Source organism: Candoia aspera, chromosome 5, assembly GCF_035149785.1.
Source record: "Candoia aspera isolate rCanAsp1 chromosome 5, rCanAsp1.hap2, whole genome shotgun sequence".
Taxonomy (NCBI): domain Eukaryota; kingdom Metazoa; phylum Chordata; class Lepidosauria; order Squamata; family Boidae; genus Candoia; species Candoia aspera.
The window spans coordinates 104,408,143-104,427,903 of NC_086157.1; the positions used below are offsets into that span (position 1 = coordinate 104,408,143).

General features: G+C 40.3%; 1 protein-coding gene across 1 annotated transcript in view; it reads right to left on the bottom strand.

Annotated features, from left to right (window-relative positions):
* Window positions 1–19,761, bottom strand: part of HEPHL1 (hephaestin like 1) — a 29,329-nt gene that overhangs the window by 485 nt on the left and 9,083 nt on the right. The window contains exons 5-12 of the mRNA XM_063304738.1: window positions 18,742–18,996; window positions 17,927–18,098; window positions 15,464–15,603; window positions 11,124–11,255; window positions 9,653–9,759; window positions 8,793–9,015; window positions 7,478–7,617; window positions 1,685–1,743 (exon numbers count right to left, since the gene is read on the bottom strand). Of these exons, the coding sequence (XP_063160808.1) occupies window positions 1,685–1,743; window positions 7,478–7,617; window positions 8,793–9,015; window positions 9,653–9,759; window positions 11,124–11,255; window positions 15,464–15,603; window positions 17,927–18,098; window positions 18,742–18,996 (1,228 nt within the window). The remainder of the gene's footprint in view (window positions 1–1,684; window positions 1,744–7,477; window positions 7,618–8,792; window positions 9,016–9,652; window positions 9,760–11,123; window positions 11,256–15,463; window positions 15,604–17,926; window positions 18,099–18,741; window positions 18,997–19,761) is intronic.

Sequence of the window (19,761 nt, forward strand, 5' to 3'; positions counted from 1 at the left end):
TGCGTGTGGACTCTGTGACCTAAGTGGCTCCTTCCAACTGTATGGTTGTGTTCACCAAGTAAGAGACACCGGGGATGCATTTGTCCGACCTGCGAAATTGGGCTAGTGCACCATCTGGGCGATCTTGGCAGAGCAAGGTCGCTCCTGGTTGGATGGGAGACCACCAGGAAATCCCGGGGGACTAAACTAGATTGGGAGATTAAAAAAAACCCCACATCCTAGAGGAAGAAGGCATGCTAGTTGTGTACTGTAGTCTGGCCAAGAAAACTACCAAAACCTGCCCATTAGGTCACGAGCAGCTGAGTTTAGGAGCCATTACCTACCGACTGGCTTAGTTTGTGGTTCAGGGCAAAGCCAGGAAATGGATTAATTCAATATCCCAATGTTAGATGGCATTTGTGTTTTTGAAACATGGGCTGCAAAACTTGTTTGCCCAAAGACCATTCAATCCAGAGTGTATTGTTGATGCTATATTAGTAAATATGGTATTTTTATTTATTTATTTATTTATTAATCAAATTTATCACCGCCCATCTCCCAAAAGGGACTCTGGGCAGTTTACAATAAAACATAAATAAAAATATAAAACTGTAAAACACTATAATACATAATACAATAAATATAATAAAAACCTCGATGGCTAAAAGTTCTTTATGATTTGCAGGCAGAGCTGGGTCCTTCTAAGAAACTAACCATCCCCAGAATGGCTACTTGTGATATATCCAATTGTTTTGTCTTATTTAATCTAATTTAATGCACAAGTGAGAGCCCCTAGTTCAAGTGTGGATAAGAGTGATTTATTTTTTTTAAGACTCCCTAGTTACTTTCCCTAGATCTTCAAATTTAGCAAGACTTTCATTCTCCAGGCACTGTAAAATCTACTTGAAACGTTTTTTCCCCCCCTCCCTTTTGGTCACTTTTTTATCCTGTTTCTGTTTCTATTTTAAATGATTTAAATTTTGTGCTGGGTTCAAATGCTCTTGGGTGCCATCTGTGATGCAAACACACTAAAAGGGTGGGACATAAACGTTTATATTAACAAACCAATAAAATTATATTATGCAGTCAGGTAATGCCGCAAAAAAGTATTAAGCAATATGCAGTAGGTTAATAACTGCAACAATGACAGGAAATCTAGTCTGAAACTTAATTCAGAGTATAATGCCTATAGCTTGAAATAGTCCCGCCCTCGGCCCCTACTATGTGGGGTGCCGCAGGGTTCGGTGCTCTCCCCTTTCCTATTTAATACCTACAAGAGGCTGCTGGGTGAGCTCATCCGTTGCCACAGGGTGGGGTACCATCAGTATGCTGATGATACCCAGTTGTACATCTCTGCCCCTGGCAAATTAAGCAATGCCGTGGACGCCTTATCCTGGTGCCTGGGGGCTGTGCGGGTTTGGATAGGGAACAACAGGCTTCAGCTGAACCCTGGCAAGACTGAGTGGCTGTGATTGTTGGGGTCTATGGGCTACAAGGTTATGCCATCCTTGGTGCTGGATGGGGTGGCATTGCCCCAGACAGACCCGGTGCGCATAGGGGGTCCTCCTAGACTCACGACTCCTCCTTGAAGAGTGGGGGGGGCAGTCATGGCTGGGAGGGCCTTCGCACAGCTTCGTGTTGTGCGCCAGCTGCGTCCCTTCCTGGATCGGGAGGCTCTGCGTACTGTCGCTCATGCCTTATTCACCTCCAGATTGTAACACGCGCTACATGGAGCCGTCCTTGAAGAGTATCCGGAAGCTTCAGCTGGTGCGGAATACAGCGGCACGGGCAATTATGCGTGCTCCTAGAAGAGAACATATTACATCTCTGCTTCGCGAGCTGCACTGGCTGCCAGTTTGCTTCCAGGTCCAATTCAAGCTGCTGGTTTTGACCTTCAGAGCCCTTCGTGGCATGGGGCTGGGCTGTCTGAGGGACCGCCTCTCCCCGATTACATCAGCCTGTCCCATTAGATCTGGCAGGGAAGGCATGTTGTGGGTTCCACCCGCCAGGGACTTGCATTTGGTGGGTCCCAGGAGGCGGGCCTGCTCTGCGGTGGCTCCCTCCTTGTGGAACATTCTCCCCGCTGAAGTTAGGCTCGCTCCTTCCCTGCTATCGTTTAGGACGTCCCACAAGACCTGGTTATGTCGTCAGGCCTGGGGGTCGTTGGGAACAGGAGACAGTCTTAGATGGCTCTGCTGTGATTGATATTCTTGCTCTATCCGCAGGGTTGGAGTATTTTAATACACACGCACACACACACACACTTCTTTAAATAATTACTTTTATCTTTTTATAACAATTGCTTTTTACTTATTGCTGTTTTCATTTAATTGTTAGATGCCACCCAGAGTTTTATTTTATTTTATTGTTATATGCTACTCACCTTGTGTGAGATGGGCAGCCATATAGATGTGAGCAATAAATTTTAAAAAATACATTAAACTGCTTGAAGATACTAACTGCAGTGTAAAGAATTGTCTGATGCCTTACGAATATCAGTCTCTTTTTCTCTCCCCTCCTGAAGGTAAAATCAAGGCCATATGCCTGAGTTCAGCTCAGAACTTAATCTATAACTTCTCAAACCCTGGCTGTAAGGGTGCGATTTTAGCATAACCCCCTTATACTTAGTTATTTCAATTTTAGATCAAGTTAGTTTCAGTAGCCTGTTTACTGTTATCCATGACCTCAAGCCCTAATTGTTGCCATGCTAAGCCATAATTTGTTTGAACCATGGTCTGTTGAATAAGAAATAATAATTCGTTCACAGATAATGCTGATTTGCTGAGTCATATAAACTATGAATTACAAGCCCCGAGTGGCTTGGCTTTTACATCACACTAAGCCAAGTAACCAAGTAACCAAGTAACCAAGTAACCATAGTGTGATGTGTAAATCTAACCAAAGTCTGAACTGGAACAACTAGATATGATTAAGAAATCACAATAATCTCAGCAGTTTGGAAACCTTGTTAACATTTCTAATCACAGCAGCAAAGCAGGATAGAGAATTACTCTCTGTTTACACAACATACAAAGCCAACATCAAACAAAGTAAATTATGGCTTAAGGTAAAGTATGAACCAAAATTTAGATTGCCAAAAGCTTTTAGTAGATGCAAATACTGGATTAAATCCAACATTGGCTGGAAAAGACCTTTAGATTTAACCCCAAACCCATCCATATTTCCTAATAAATGTAAGGGAATGAATTAGGGCTATGTAGAGCTTCAATCTGGAGGTTAAATTTGAAGCTGATTCAGTCAGATCTTTGAATTACATCCACTTTCTGAAGTGGTCCAGGAAGTCACATCCAACTGGTAAATCAAAGCAGATGCATTGTTCCTGACATATTCAGAAAAATCAAGTTGGCTGAGTTTTCCAAATTACTGAGTTGGGCTATCAGTGCAGTTCAAATCAGCTTCTCAGTTTGCAGTTGATCCAAGTGCTTTTTAATTAATCAGTTTTAAATAATAACATTAAAACTCTATCATTTTTGGTATTATGTTTGATCATTATAACATTTTAGGGTTGTGGCAGGCATCTATCTGTAGAAGCCTAGCTGAAGTAATACAAGCTTTAGAAACAATGTACTTTGTTGTGGTAGTTTTCAGTGCTATGATAACATGTTGCACATTTCAACAGTTATAGATTCATCCAAAGTCTTGTAACAATGAGCGCATCTCTTTGCCCTGCTATATTTTAACAGCTCTGTGGATTTATGATGAAGGGGTAGGGGGACCTATAGCAGCCTGGTTGCTACACTTCGCAGAATGAAGATTTTGGGGGGTCCAGAGGTGGCCCTCTTGGACGGGACTTTGTCAAGAGCTTTCTGTGGGAAATGAGAAACGATCTGACTCTCTCAAGCCTGCCACCTGTAGCATATACTGTACAGCAACTCCTTGAGATATCAAAAAGCTGCTCACACATAAGATAGTATACATATTCACTGGGTTCAAAGAACATGCCAAGCCATTGCTCATTGAATCATTTGTGGAACGACCTACAATGTCTTGTTTCACATACCAAGGCTAGTGAGAAGCCATAGTTTACAGATCACAGTAGCTGAGTTTACATAATGTAGGAAGCCAAAGACTAACTCAACTACTATCGAGGTTTCAAGATTATGTTGTTATACCCTATAACAGCAGAGCTGCAGTAGTTCATGTAGTGTTTGTTTCCAGAACTTGGTTTACCTTCAAGGGCTGACATCAGTCTTGGAAGACTCAACACAACAGATGCCTGTGCCCCACAATTTCACACACCAGGTTCACCTGAAATTCCTGCACAAGCCCCATTCCCCATGATGTGCCACCAGTAGGAATAGACAGGAGGAAGAGTATAGTGATGGGAAGCAGAGTCCTCTTCCTCCTGGGATTCACTGACTCTTCAGTACCAGTCTCACGCAACTGGAAGGAAGGGGGGACTCTGTGTGGCAAGGCTTGTCCAATAACCCAGGGAGCTGCCACATGAGGGTGTGTGCCTGAGTCTGGAGTTGGTTCCCACAAAGCCTTTTCAGTATTTATTTGCATATGGGAGGGGAGAGAGAGTCTGATGCGGAGGTGGTCTGATGGAGATGGCCTTGAAGAAGGAACTCAACAACCATTATGTGAGCATCAGCTTAGCCCAGAAGGACAGGATGGGGTTAAGAAAAAAATCAAGATTGCCTCACCTTGATTCTCTTTAGTATAAAAGGGGATGGAAAGAATCTGTGCTAGGCTTTCAAGATTCTGTTAATATACCCCACAGCAATAAAGTTCCAGTAGTTCAGGCAGTTTCCTGGCCTGGTCTCCCTCAAAAGGCTGACAACTGCATTGCAGCTTAGCACGATCTATGAACTTAGCTACTGATTTTGTTCTTCTTGCTATCATCCTTAGTCAAATAAGATTTTGGAACATTACCAAAGTTTTCAAAAGTTGCTTACTACTAGAAATATTGCAGTAAATATATACATCCAAGATAAGGTATTCTTATACCAATTGGTCTCTCCCCAGCCATTATACAGTGTTCATAATCATTGTTACTTATCTTCTTTTAAAGAAATCAAGATGATAGTGGCACATGTGAAAATTGCAGACATTGGTTTGTCTTTATGAGAATGACTCTGTATAAATCTCAGGTTTATCCCCCCCTCACATCCCTGTTTATAAGAGCCTGTTTTCATTTTTGAAGTAATCATAGTTCCCTGTTCCATCAAATGTTATCGAAATTGTGTTCTCATTTTAGATGTGGTTAACTCAACAAACCATGATTCATCTTTAATTTCTGATCCTATTAACTAACAGCATTTTGAACAATAAATCATAATTTTCTGAAATGAAATATAGCAGAAACTGCCTGAAAAAATGGAAGTGGAAGCTTTTAGTCAGTTCCTCTGTTGAATAAGGGAAGAACCTGGGAACCCAAATCTTTTGTAGGCTCATCCCTATACTGGCCAAATATAATTTATTATGACATCTGAGCTGACTCATGGATATACTAACCAAGATTTGAAAAAATAGAAAGTTAAATTACATTGGGAAAATTACTGCTTTCTTTGGTAATTGACAAAATTCAGTTGGTAGCCAGTTCTTTTACTTGTCCCATGTATTCCTTCTACCTTCTTCCAAGGAAATCAGGAGGCAGCACATCTTTGCAGAATCCCAAACAAACCATCTTATGGCCAAGAATGTTAGGCCATTATATAAGAATACTGGTTTATTTCTGGCTTGTTTATATGCAGTAGGCCATGAAATCAAGGGCCTTAATGGGTTGCTGTGTTGGAACAGAACAAATCTCTTTCTTGCAGTCTTCTTGCAGAAAATGTTGAAAATGTGTAAATACATTTATGCTTCCAGGTTAAATGACTAAGACCAGTAGGCTTGGATTTGTACTTGTAAATAACATAAAGAGGTCATATTCAAATAACATTCTTCAGGTGTTTTCTACCTGCATGAACAATTATTTTGGATTCTGAGTTGAGTCTGAATCTTCTCCAGTCCTATTTACATCCAGTCCTATTTACATACTGTTTGGACTAGAAATAGTCTCTAGATGGGTTTGCAAACTCCCCTAAGTTAGCAGCTTAGTTTCACCCCAACCAAAATTCTGCTCAGAATTCGGTAGTAGCAGTTTGAGGGCTGTTTCTCACTTGTCTCTAATCACAGCATGAACATGCTCTAACTATCTCTTTTTTCTACTATGTCCTTGTGAGGTTGCCTTCATATCATCCCCAACCCACTCCTTAGACAACTTAAAGTCATCTTTAGCTGTTCCACTTTTAAGTTGTATTTTTCCATTTATTCCAACACAGTTTTGGCCATAGAAACCATCTAGCCTGCTTTATGAATGATATGCTAAGTGATGCAGTCAGAGGTTGGGATCGGCCTAGACTCTATTAGCCACTTTAGAGTATTGTGGGCAGCCCCCTCCACTCTGATCCCACTCCAGGTCTTTTGGCTTGAGCTGCAGAAGAGACCAGACACCTGGCTTCTGCAAAGGCATTGCCCAGCACTTGGGTGACCAGTGCTTTCCACAGCACTTCTTAGCTTTTACAGACTAGACTTATTTTTTGAACGTGGGTTTAGTGTTATTCAGAAAGAGCACTAGTCCTGTGCGAAGGTCAGTTTAAACCAGGAAAAAGAACTGAGTTCTTGACAGGGCAGGACTGGCTGCCATTTTGCCCCGGCTATTCTGGTTTTGGTGGCACTGGGTATCATGACGATTGGGCCTATGTAACAATAGCAATCACAACTTTGGGATTCCGTAAGTCTGCTCTAGCAGGCATGTTCTCCATGGCCATTTCATAGCTATTTCTGGATGCTGTGAGCCATGAAGTCAGAACTGGACTCCTTGGTTGCTTCTGCCAGTAGCACCAGACCCATGTTCAGAAACGGCTGCAAGGAACCAGGCACTGAGGAGGGGGTGTGAGGACTTCCGGGATTGCTCTCTCTCATTTTACCCCATGTCTTTTGCTGCACTTCTTACCGGTAGGTCAGATAAACATGTTTAGTGCTCCTTCAGAAGAACATTGTACCTTGATTTGAAAATAAGCCAACTCATAGCCATAGAGAGGGGTTGTGAAAAGCATCAGCTTCACCCTCCTTAGTGCCTGTCACCTGTTAGACAGCTTGACAGGTGGCTTAATCTGCTGTTTGTCTAAACTGTCCCTTCCCATATTAGGAAGAGAGCTTGGTGGTGGTTTTCCCAGTGGTAAGTGATGCCTGATAGGAATGGAAATGAAGGCAGGAGACTCCGTCAATCCCTTTTCTTTAGTTGGCTCACAATAAGTAAGGGCAACACCCTTTACCAGCCTTGATATTGTGGCTGAATAGGTAACAGCAGTGGGGACAGTCTGATTTATGCAATGATTAAAATTAAATATAAATGTTTTTATTTTATTTTATTTTATTTTGTCCTGGATCCACCAACTACTTTTGGGAGTATTGCCCTGAATATGTCACTTAAGCCAAAGGTGGCCCACCTTAGCATAGAAAAAATGACACAGCCCCGATTAACACCAACCTTGAAAATAAAGGTTTCTCCATGAAAATGGACAGTATGGACATCAGCTTCATTTCCCATTCCTATCAGGTACCAATTTGTGTTTTCTCCTTCATTCATTATAAGCCCGTGGAGATTATCAAAGATTTTTCCATTGATTGCTGAAAAAACATGTAAGGGACAGATTTGAAAGGAATGAATCACAGATTAAGATGTTCCTCTGTCACTTGAAACAAGGACATGCTATTCCAAAGGCCTGGCCTTGTTGAAATGATTGGTTTGGATTCAGAGAATCCTTTGCATGAGTAGAATTTCCAGTCTTCCCTGATTTCTCCATCCTTCCATGTATGGCCCCCAATATATTCTTGACCATTGCAAAAGATTCTTTGAGCACCTTTGGGGGATACACAGATGACCTCAGCTCCAATGGAAAATAGTGTTTCCCAAGGAGAAATTTAATTGTATGTCTTTGAAAAACCAAGCCTTCATTTCTAAGACCTAACTGCTAAGACAGCTCACTTATCAATGCATTTTGAAAGAAAGTAAAATGGGATTCATGGAGATCTTGCTTATGTGAATGTTTTCCAACTGAAACTGTTCCTGCCTATAGTGACTGAGGTGTTACACCATGGTTGCTTAATCATAGTTAATAAACCAGAGTTGGTTAGTATACATGGAGCCATAACTCACAGGAATGGGCTAGCTGAGGCCAAGCATTTGTTTGTGGCTCCAGGAGCTATCACATCACATCAGTTCCCATCATGTTAGAAACACAGGGAAATTGTAATATAAGCCCTGAAACAGACTACAGTTTAAAGGTAAAGAAAAAAAACCCAACACGATAAAAATTCCTCTGAAAAACCTACTGATGCTCACTTCCCTGGCTGAAAATCCTGGCCTTGCCAACTCTGCATGGTGATCCTTCTACTCAAATACTGTGTGGCTCCCAACCAAAAAAACAAAAAAATGACTCCTGCCATTCATCCTAGTTTGCAACCAGAGCAGCTACATTCACACAGCCTGTTCAGCCAAACCGAAGCAAAGCCCACAATAGTTTAGTGCAATCTATGAACTCATTAGTATATTAGGCTAGACCAGAAACTCTTTTCTCAAGCTTATTCTAAAGGACAGGGAACCCTTTTTAAATTCTCCTAAAGTTTATAGCAGTATAGTGGACCAACAAGCTACTAACACATTATTATTTTGAAAGCCTAAGTTGGCTTTTGCTTTCTGGAAATTGCACTGTCAGCTTATATGATGCAAAAACCTAAATAATTTATGAAGCATTATATTCTTTAAAAAGTAATTCTCTTACTCTGTATACTAAATCACATACCATGCATTTTGTTCCCTTCCATGAAATTACTGGTGCGGTTAAATTCTTCAGGATTTTTGCCCAGATAGCTTACAATGTTGTCATTTAAATACCAAGATTCATTTTTATCAAAAATGAAAAACAGAAGGATAAATTCGCGATCAACATCACTCCTCGAGCCCTCCTCATTTAATATCCCCTTCCTGCAAATTACAAGTGGTCCAATCAAACCACTATACAAATCCTGGAAATAACAGAAAAAAGAAAATAGGACAAAGAATGGGTTCCTTTACTAGATAGCAATATATATGTACACACACACACACACACACACAATCAAATGCAAGACTTTTAAAATAAGTATGAGCATGATCTCTTGCCAAAAAATGAATTTGGGATATGTTCACACGTGCAAGTTTTACATTGATGCTAAAAGTTGCTAAATCTCATGCTTTGCTGACCTTGATGAGAAAAGCTGGAGGGTAGCTACTGTAAAAACTCTTTCTATACCTGATGCATATCTTCCTGAAAATAGTTCAGTACCAATACATTCAGAAAATACGGAAATCTGTAGTGGGAACCATGGAGGGACATGGATGGAGAGGAATAAAAAATATCAAAATGGCAGCTGCAACCATATACAGTAATTAAAGCCCCACCTTTTCTTTTACATACATTATGCATGGGCCCACCATCTTTTTAAACATATCTTCTCTCCCCCCACTCCCACTCAATGGACACTCTTGAATCCATAACTTTTCCCTTAATCATTCAAGGTTATCCTAAGAAATATGATCTTTCCCCAACTTCTTAGATGTTAGACAAACTCAGAGAAAGAACAGATAACCCCATACACATGCAATTTATGGTATTTCATTTACCTTTACAAAATGCACTGTTGAATAATAAGCCCAGGAAATACAGTTAGGATCAGAAACACCAGGACCTGATCTTTCTGGAATTCTCCATTGGTAAATGCTTATTTCTCCTGCATGCAAACATTTATGTTTAAGAAAAAGGAGTTTGAGGAGAAAAGGAAGTTAAAATAAAGTTTGTCAGCATCCAAAATTTGATGAAAATGGATCCAACTTGGTAAGTTGGTAGAATACCTACTACTTTTTTAAAAAGTGTGACTTGCCTCTAATTCCCAAGATTAGAAATATTTGATAAAATCTGCAAAGTGCCAAAATTCCACTTTAAAGCACAGATACTCAAAGTATAGGCAATTTAAGGTATGGCTAGCAATCCACTAAAGACTTTTTAATTGATTTTTAAGTGACTCAAAGTTGTTTTCAGACCAAACTAAATTGCTTCAGCGTGGTTTGTTGAACAGGCTACAATTGGATGGGTTCACATCACACTAACCCAAGATCAGTCAAGTCACATTATAGTTTTTCATGATATGTAAGTCCATTTAATAGTGCAATCCTATGCATTTGGAAGGAAGCTCAATGGATTCTGATAGGAGTTACTCTCTTAAATGGAATTGGATAAAGAGTGCCAATTCAGTTGAAACAATTTTGCATTACAATTATACTGGGAGGTATTGATTTGAGAACTGTTGTGTTTTCAGATTAACTCCACTAGTTTTAGATAGTTCAGTGCTTCTGATGATAATATACCTGCACGTAGTACAGTTTCACTGTGATCTTTGCACTTGGCTGAATTGCCACCAGAATGTTTACTAAGGTGCTGGAACAATGAAGGTTCACTATTTTGCTTGTAGCTCAGGAGCTGCACAGTAGTACCAATCACATTCTAAAATGCCTTATATTAAAAAGCTTTCAAGTAATTAATAACATTCTGAATTAAGAGTTAAGGATTTCTTAACATCCAGCTAGGTAGCAACACCTAACAACTTTGGTTGATCTCAAAAAGCTAAGTAGGATCAAACCTTAGGGCTGTGCAATCCTTTGGATTTGGTCTCCAAATCAGACTTTGGAGTGTGCAAGAGCATGAACACAGCACCTGCTTGCAACATCTTAAAGCAGCCATGCATTGCCCTGGGTTTTGCATGGCAACCCTCCTCTCCTGCTGCATCAGCTTGGGAAAAGTCAAAGCTGCAGAGCTGGTGCTATAGGCTCCTCTGCAGTTTTGGGAGAATAAATTCAAAGCACTGTAGAGCTGTACTAGTTAATACTTGGATGAAAGACAGGAAGGAAATCCCCAGTTTGTATGTTGGATAGGAAAGTTGAAAAAACTTCTGGGAAGAAGGCGGTGAGAAACCTCTTCCATTCTGTGGCTAAAGGAACTAGAAAGACACGGACATGGAATCATGGAGTCAAATCCAACTCAAAGGACTTGCTTGAAAGTAGGCAGGATTGTGTCTCCGACTCTGATCCATCACTGTACCTGGCATGGTAATGTGAGCGTTAATTCCAGCATCTTCTTGTACCCCATGTGCTGATACTGAATAGGGCCTATTGGCTTTGTTCTTAAATATAATTACTACTAAGTCACCAACTTCTGCATGAATGAAAGGCCCTAAGGCAAAACAAGAAAAACAGTGAGTATTTTTTGAGAAATATACAATGCTAAAATGCAGGGAATGGCAAGTACTCTCATCTCATTCTAAAGAATGTAGTAAGAAATTAATTGCCCAATAATAAAAAAAAATCACAATAATCCATGCACCAGTATCCTGTTCTATGGGTTTTTTAGTGGGGAAGGTGTTAAAATAAAAGCTGCTGTCAATCTCTCATGAATGTTCTATTAGGCTACAAAACAGATCCTTCGCTCTAAAGGCTGACTCTGCATAAAGATACTTCAGTTAATGTCAACAGCATATTTAAAATAATGAAACACTGTGTTAAAAATCAACGGGACATCCAGCCTGATCTGCCAGAATTTCCCCATGTCAAAGGGTGCTGACATGCTGCTCCATCTCCTGGTGAGATGCATAATTTGCTAATTTCTTCATATGGGACAAAACTCATGCAGAGAAGATGCCTGTAGGTGGCAGTTTGGAAAGGAGATAACTATGAATTTTGAGAGTATCTGTTCCCATAATTGACCTTCATTGGTTGCTGCCTGTGCTGCATCCCTCACTGAACAGGAGGAAATTTATAGGACCCAAAAAAGGGAAGTAATTTGTTATAGAAAAAAATGTTAGACAAATTTACTGTTACCAGATGTGGCAGATGGCTTTAAAAGGGGAGGATAGGAAGAGCATTGATGCTTTTGAACTTTGGTGTTGGAGAAGACTTCTGAGAATACCATGGACAGTCAGGGAAACAAACAAATGGATCATCAAACAAATTAAGCCAGAGTCTCACTAGATGTACAAATAACAAGGCTCAAATTAACCTACTTTGGACACATTATGCTCTCTAGAGAAGACTCTAATGCTGGGAAAGGTTGAAGAGAAGAAGACAACCAGCAGCAAGTTGGATGGACTCAGTTACAGTAGAAATGAGTGCATTGTTGGAAGACCTGAAAGACCAGGTTAGGAACAGATAATCAGGGAGAAAATCTATGTGGTTGCTAAGAGTCGACACTGACTTGATAGCACATAATCAGACAAATTCACAGATGAGAAAACTATCAATGCTCATTAATTTTGATTACTGTATACTGCTTCTAGAATCAGAGATAGCATGTTCTAAATATCAGATGTAGGAAGCAACAGTAAAAGAATTTCATAGTGTCTTCTTATAACAACCCTGGATACATTTGCATCACGTTGGTCTAAGGTCTAATTAAGACCTGATCAGACAGCAATTCTATATTCTGCCTGCTACTTTACATCTCAGGTTGAACAAAGTAGAGATTGATCTAATAATACTTAACATACCCCTAAAGCTTTCAAGGTTTCAAAGATTTCATCTGCATTGTCTAGCTGCAATCTATACGGCAACAAGGAATGGAAAATAGGGATTATGTGGCACTGACGTTAAGAGCCAACAGTTTGCCCAGGGATAGAGTCAAGATTTGAACTGAGGGACCTTTCAGATTTGTAGTCTCCTAGCCACTGCACCACATCAAGTCTACAAATGCTTGCTTGTTTAAATAAGCTATACTCCTACCATTTTTGCTGCCTACATGATAGATAGATAGATAGATAGATAGATAGATAGATAGATAGATAGATAGATAGATAGATAGATAAGGACAAAGTAGTATACAGTAAAGTCCTTGTTGCTCTCGGGAGCAATGCTGAAAAATCTATCTCTAAGTCTTAAAAGTTGCTGTTCAGAAACAGCCATGGCTGGTCCATCAGATGGAACATAAATTAGGACTGGGATTCTCAACCAGGGTTCCGTGGAACCCTAGGGTCCTGTGAGAGATCACTAAGGGTTCCCTGGGAGATCACAATTTATTTAAAAAATTATTTCAAATTCCGGCAACTTCACATTAAAGAGGTAAGTTTCATTCTTTATTTTTAGTTTAAGAACACTGTTAATGCAGATATACAGGCCTACCCATGAAACAAATATAATAATTTTGTAACTTCTGGCCTGTATTTGAGCCTGAATGTGCAGGGTTTCCCCAAGGCCTGAAAAATGTTTCAAGGGTTCCTCCAGGGTCAAAAGGTTGAGAAAGGCTGGACTAGGAGGTGCTGAAAACAGTGACACTTGCCCGTGTCTTCTCCTTGACAAACTACTGAAATTCACTCTACTTGGGGCTGCCCTTGAAGAAAGTTGACTGGTTGATATTTCTTTATTACTTGGATTTTAACACTGATCTGCAGTTTTTAAAATGATGTACGATACTTCACTTATGTAAAACCAATGAAATACTGAAAAATTTTGTTGCATTTTGTCCTATTTAATTCTATTATTTTTGTAAATTCCCTGTTTATTCACTTTGGGGAAGGAATTGCTTCCTTTTTTTCCTTTTTGTCTTCTTTTTTTTTCCTTTCTCAAAGTATTCTCTTATGTCGCTTGGTCGCCATTTTATATTTATATATTTTATATTTTTAAAGTATATGGTGGGTTTTGTTTTTGTTTACTGTTCGTTTTTTATGCTGCACGTTGGCCAGAAGCACATTGTTTGACTCAGGCAGCCTTATAAATCTAAAAAATAAATAATAAAAATGTAATTTTAAAATTTGACGACTGGGAGGGAATCAGGGTAGTAGAATAACACCAAGGTTGGGGGAGCTGCACTGTTTGCTGGTCGGCTTCTAGGCCCTACTCAAGGTGCTGGCCATTACTTATAAAACCCTTTAGGGCTCAGTTCCTCGCTATCTTTTGGACTCTTTACTTAGGTGGAATCTGTCCACTCAATATATGCCAACTAGGGCAGATCTCTGCAGTTTCCCATCCCCCAAGAAGTTGGGATGGGAGCCTGGAGGATGGTCTTCTTGGTAGCAGTCACTCACACTGGAACAGCTTGTCCCCCAAGGTCAAGATGACCTCAGTTTGCTCAGGAAGGTGATGAAAACTGTGCTGTTCCACAGAGCCTTTGATGAGGAGAATTCTCATTAGGCAAACAGGCTGATTGTATAAACAGAAAAGATACACACAGACACATACAGTGCAGCCAGTATAGCCAGAGTTGTATCACTGAACAGTTAGCATTTACCTTTGATCACTAGGTTTTTCCATTTTCCTTCTTTCTCTATTTATATGCCAAGTCAGGTGACACATGTTGTTATAAATAAGGGAGTGTCAATCATATCACCGCCCAGGATAAGACAGGTGGCTGCTCTAAACTTTCCAAAGGAAGAATGTGATCATTCATTCATTCATTCATTCACTGCATTTCTGTCTAGCATCTCTCTGGTTGCTCACGATGGTTTATGTGGGAAGGATGTTTTCTCCTCGTTTTTATTTATTTATTTATTTGATTTTTATCCTGCCTTTATTATTTTTATAAGTAACTCAAGGCGGGGAACATACCTAATACTCCCTCCTCCTCCTATTTTCTCCTAAAGCAACAATTTTACAGGGTAGGTGGAACTGAGAGGGAATGGCCCAGGCTCTTCAAGCAAATGGGAACTTGAACCTGCTCTGGGTTGCATACAATACAATAATTATCTTATTAATGGGTACGTTGAGCTTCAAGAAGAGAAGGCTGAGAGGAGACATGATGGCCATCTTCCAGTATATGAAAGGCTGTCATAGGCAAGAGGGTGTGGATTTATTTTCCATAGTGCCTGAGGTTAGAAGAAGAATCAGTGGGTAGAAGTTCTACAAGGAAGGTTCAAACTTAAAAGAAGGAAGGATTTCCTGAAGGTGAGAGCTATTAAGCAGAAGAACATGTTATCTCCTGAAATCATGGAGGCTCTATCACTGGAGCTTTTGAAGCAAAAGTTGGTTACCCATTTTTCTGGGATGTTTTGAGGATTCTGCCTTGGGCAGAGGCTTGGACCAGAAAAGTCCAAAGTACTTTCCAGACTTATGATTCTATGATAATGGCATTGCAGGGTTACTTCTTTCAGGACAGTAAATGGGACACCTGAACTGCAGAACACTGGTGGGGAATGCTGCCCTGCAGAAAGAGGAGCTATGAGACAGACAAAATAGGAAGGAAATGGAAGCTGTTTGGAGTGGAGGGCCAAGACAATTTGGAGTGGAGGACCAAGCCATTTCCCACCCTTTTACATTGATGTTATACTCCTAAGCACACATACCTAGGAATAAATGTATCTGAAATCAGAAGGGATTTCCTTGGCAAGGTGAAGGTTTTGCAATTGTTTTAAAATCATGTATCAAAAATATGCCTCGTGGTTTATCCAAGTTCCTCACCTAGAATTTGTAGGTGTTCTTCTTTTAAGGTTCTTTTTTTGTGCTCCATAAATTTTTCATTTTTGTGTTCTCTATAAACTACCTTCTTGTACTTCGAACCTATCATATCTTCACTTTGGCTCACAAATATATGTCCATAACTTGAAAACAAGAAAAAAGTATAACAATGTTCATAACTCTGGACCCATACCATGTTTTATAAAGAAGCTGTCCAGAATTAGTCATCTATTTGTATCCCTTCTCTGTGTCCCCACTATTTCTTTCATTTATTTCCTTACCCAAAAATCAGTTTGGTGGGGAAAGACATAATAGATATAAAAAGTCATTTGACTGGCTCTGGAAGATTCCTCGGTCTTGGATAGTAAAGGACATCATCTCTGAGTCCCATCAAATCCAAGAGGTAATTCTGCTCATTTTCAAAACCATCCCAGTTCAAACTGAACCTGTCCTCAATCTCGCTGCAATTCCTTACCTATCCCTTAACCATTCAAAAGCAATTCCACAACTCCCTCCCCATTTACGAGAGAAAAAAAAGCAGCAACAGCATTTTGGCCACCTTCCATGATCAAGAGAGGGAAGGAAGGAGTAATTCTACCCTCTTTTCAGTTCATGGCATTCCAGTGATGGAGGAAATTATTTTATTCTCCTCAAGATGGATGGCAAACAGTAGCATAAACTCATATACAGTCCTATGCTTCTCCCACAGCATCTAATTCTACCCTAAGTTTTTACATCATGATGAAAACCTCTCTTGCATTACTCTCCAGATGTGTATTTTTCATACCATGCATACTTTTCTAAACCCAGCTTGTACATCTGGCAATTCTCGCTCCATGAACTGCTGAAGTCTACCTTGCAGGATCTTGAGCATTACCTTACTGACATGTGAAATGAGTGCCACTGTTCGATAGTTTGAACATTCTTTAGTGTTTCCCTTTTTTGGTATGGGGATATAAGTTGATTTTTTCCAGTCTGATGGCCATTCTTGTGTTTTCCAAATTTGCTGGCATATAGCATGCATGACCTTGACAGCATCATCTTGCAAGATTTTGAACAGTTCAGCTGGGATGCCGTCGTCTCCTGCTGCCTTGCTATTAGCAATGCTTCTTAAGGCCCACTCGACCTCACTCTTCAGGATGTCTGGCTCTAGCTCACTGACCACATCGTCAAAGCTATCCCCAATATTGTTATCCTTCCTATACAGGTCTTCTGTATATTCTTGCCACCTTTTCTTGATCTCTTCTTCTTCTGTTAGGTCCTTGCCATCTTTGTTTTTGATCATATCCATTTTTGCCTGGAATTTACCTCCGATGGTTCTAATTTTCTGGAAGAGGTCTCTTGTCCTTCCTATTCTATTGTCTTCTTCCACTTCCGCACATTGCTTGTTTAAAAATAATTCCTTATCTCTTCTGGCTAACCTCTGGAATTTTGCATTTAATTGGGCATATCTCCCCCTATCACTGTTGCCTTTTGCTTTCCTTCTTTCTTGGGCTACTTCTAGTGTCTCAGCAGACAGCCATTTTGCCTTCTTGGTTTTCTCTTTCTTTGGGATGTATTTTGTTGCCACCTCCTGAACAATGCTGCCAACTTCTGTCCATAGTTCTTCCGAGACCCTATCTCCTAAGTCCAGTCCCTTAAATCTATTCTTCACCTCCACTGCATATTCCTTAGGAATATTAGTGAGCTCATATCTAGCTGATCTGTGGGTCTTCCCTAATCTCTTTAGTCTGATCCTAAATTGTGCAAGAAGAAGTTCGTGATCTGAACTACAGTCAGCTCCAGGCCTTGTTTTTACCGACTGTATAGATGTCCGCCACCTTTGGCTGCAAAGGATGTAATCAATCTGATTTCGGTGTTGTCCATCTGGTGAAGTCCATGTATAAAGCCGTCTCTTAGGTTGTTGGAAGAGAGTGTTTGTTATGCAGAGTGAATTGTCTTGGCAAAATTCTATCAGCCTATGTCCTGCTTCATTTTGTTCTCCCAGGCCATGCTTACCTGTAATTCCAGGTGTCATTTGACTGCCCACCTTAGCATTCCAGTCTCCCGTGATGAAAATAACATCTCTTTTAGGCATGTTGTCCAGTAGGTGCTGCAGATCCTCATAGAACTGCTCTACTTCAGCTTCTTCAGCATTTGTGGTTGGGGCGTATATTTGGTATAACCTGGTGTACTTGATTATTAACCCCCCAACTAACCAAATAGGTTATGTCCTAGGTTTGCAGGACATAGTAAACCATTAAAATAATCTGAAGTTAAAACTAATCAAATATTGCACGTTATGAAAATGCAGCTAGCTCGCTCTGTGAGTTCTGCCAACACAGTTATGTGGACTAAGTAAATTAACATGAAAGTTCCAGGCTCTTACGAAGTGACTTGCAACTTATGCTAATGAGAGGGGGGAAACATATTAATAAAAGATGAGGGGAAAGGGGGGGATTGAATAAATTAATAAATGATGCTGACCTGTCAGTGGCATTTAAAGGTTGTCCAGTGAATGCATTAATACCACCAGGCCCATAATCCCACATAATTCTTTCAGCAGCAATAAAATATTTTCTTTTCTGACCATTCCAGGAAGAGTGGCCCATAATGTTTTGACCACAGGACTTGATGCTATATAATCCTGCCATACCTCCTGCAGTGCAAAAAGGAAACATGAGAAGCTTTTAATCTCTTTTGGTCTAATCCCACAAAAGCTGTCTTTGTCCAAGATATTTATCACAGTCCGTTCAAGGCACATGTACACTGTTATCAGTTCCACTCCTGGGTCTCTCAAAACCAGTTCGTAAATGAACTGTGATCTTTTTTCAAATGTGCAGCCCTTGACATGCTGAGAATAAGGAGCAAAAATCACTACCTTGTCCTGAGCTGCCATTTGGCCTGCAGTAACAAAATTGGTTCTTCCCCCATGCACCCAAAAGGCTTCCCTACCAGTCCTTCCGTCATTATCCTTGTCTAAGAAACCACCTTAAGAAGAAAATTACTGGTAGAATTTGAGACTCTCCAACTGGAACCATGACAGAGATTTCTTCTTCTAACGGTCTTTCCTCCAGCATCTTCTAAGCACAAATCTCCAAGTGGACCCAAACACACTGATACAGGACTCAGGGTTGTTTAGCGATAGAGGTAAGGGTTAGAGCCTGGTTAGATTCAGGTCTGCCATGGATTTAGGATCTGCTTTGGCCCAGATGTGAAACCGAGAAAAGTTTCCACACTGCCTTATAACATGGCATGCATTTCTGAATACCTAGCATGCTGCTGTTTGTTGCATTGTATACCTTGCATGTGACGATCGGCTTGACAGTTTAAAAGCCATTTCCCAACATTCTCTGCAATCATTTCTGCTGTGATGAAGGTAGCAGGAAAGAGGCCAATGACATCTGTCCTATATCCTCTGTCAATTAGGGTGTGATCAAAGAAGTGCACAGAGTGAACTTCCAACTCACTCCCCATTCCAATCAAGAACCAAGACACCAAATCACCAGCACACATTTCCAGGCCAGGGATGTTTCCAAACATATATCCATTAATTGCTATAAATATATAATACAAAGAAAACGATCAATGGGTAGGAGAAATGGGAATGCAACAAAGCATTTGCTTTCCAAAACAAATCCTGAGAACATGCATGTAGCAATTTGTGTTTAAAAAAACACAGCATTTTGCAATGTTAGGTTAAAAGTCTAAAGGAAATGCCAATTTCCAGTGTGAAACTGATTGCCTTCTCTGGAATTAACTAATCAGAGGTTGGATGGCCATCTGTCTGGAATTCCATAGGTGCCTCTTGTGTTATTTGTTCAGTAAGTGGGAGACTGGATTGTAGCAGACAATGTCTGAGGTCCATTTCACCTCTTTTATTCCACCCTTGTGCACCACCTCATTCTTGGGAAGAGCAACAGGGGATTTCAAAGTATTATGTCTTCTAGACTAAAATACTATTCCTGCTGTTTAGTTATGTTAATCAAAGCAAAATTCTAAGGCCATAAACTGACTCTGCCCACATATACTGGTTATTGAATTAATTGAACCTTATCTGACATCAAAGTTCTCCTTAGTTCTGATATAGTCCTGTCATCTTTCACTCCCTTTGCTCTTGACCTCTGGTTCACTTCTTGGTCCTTTATGCATCCATGCGTGTTTGTATGACATCACACTAAGCTGCAGTTGATGAACATGGAGTTCTTAATAAACTATAAATGAATCTTACAGGCTTGAAAACCACCCTCCCCTAGTTTACCTAATCTCTCTTTTCCAGAGAAGATGCTGAAATGTCACCATTTGACTCAAGGTCAAGTATC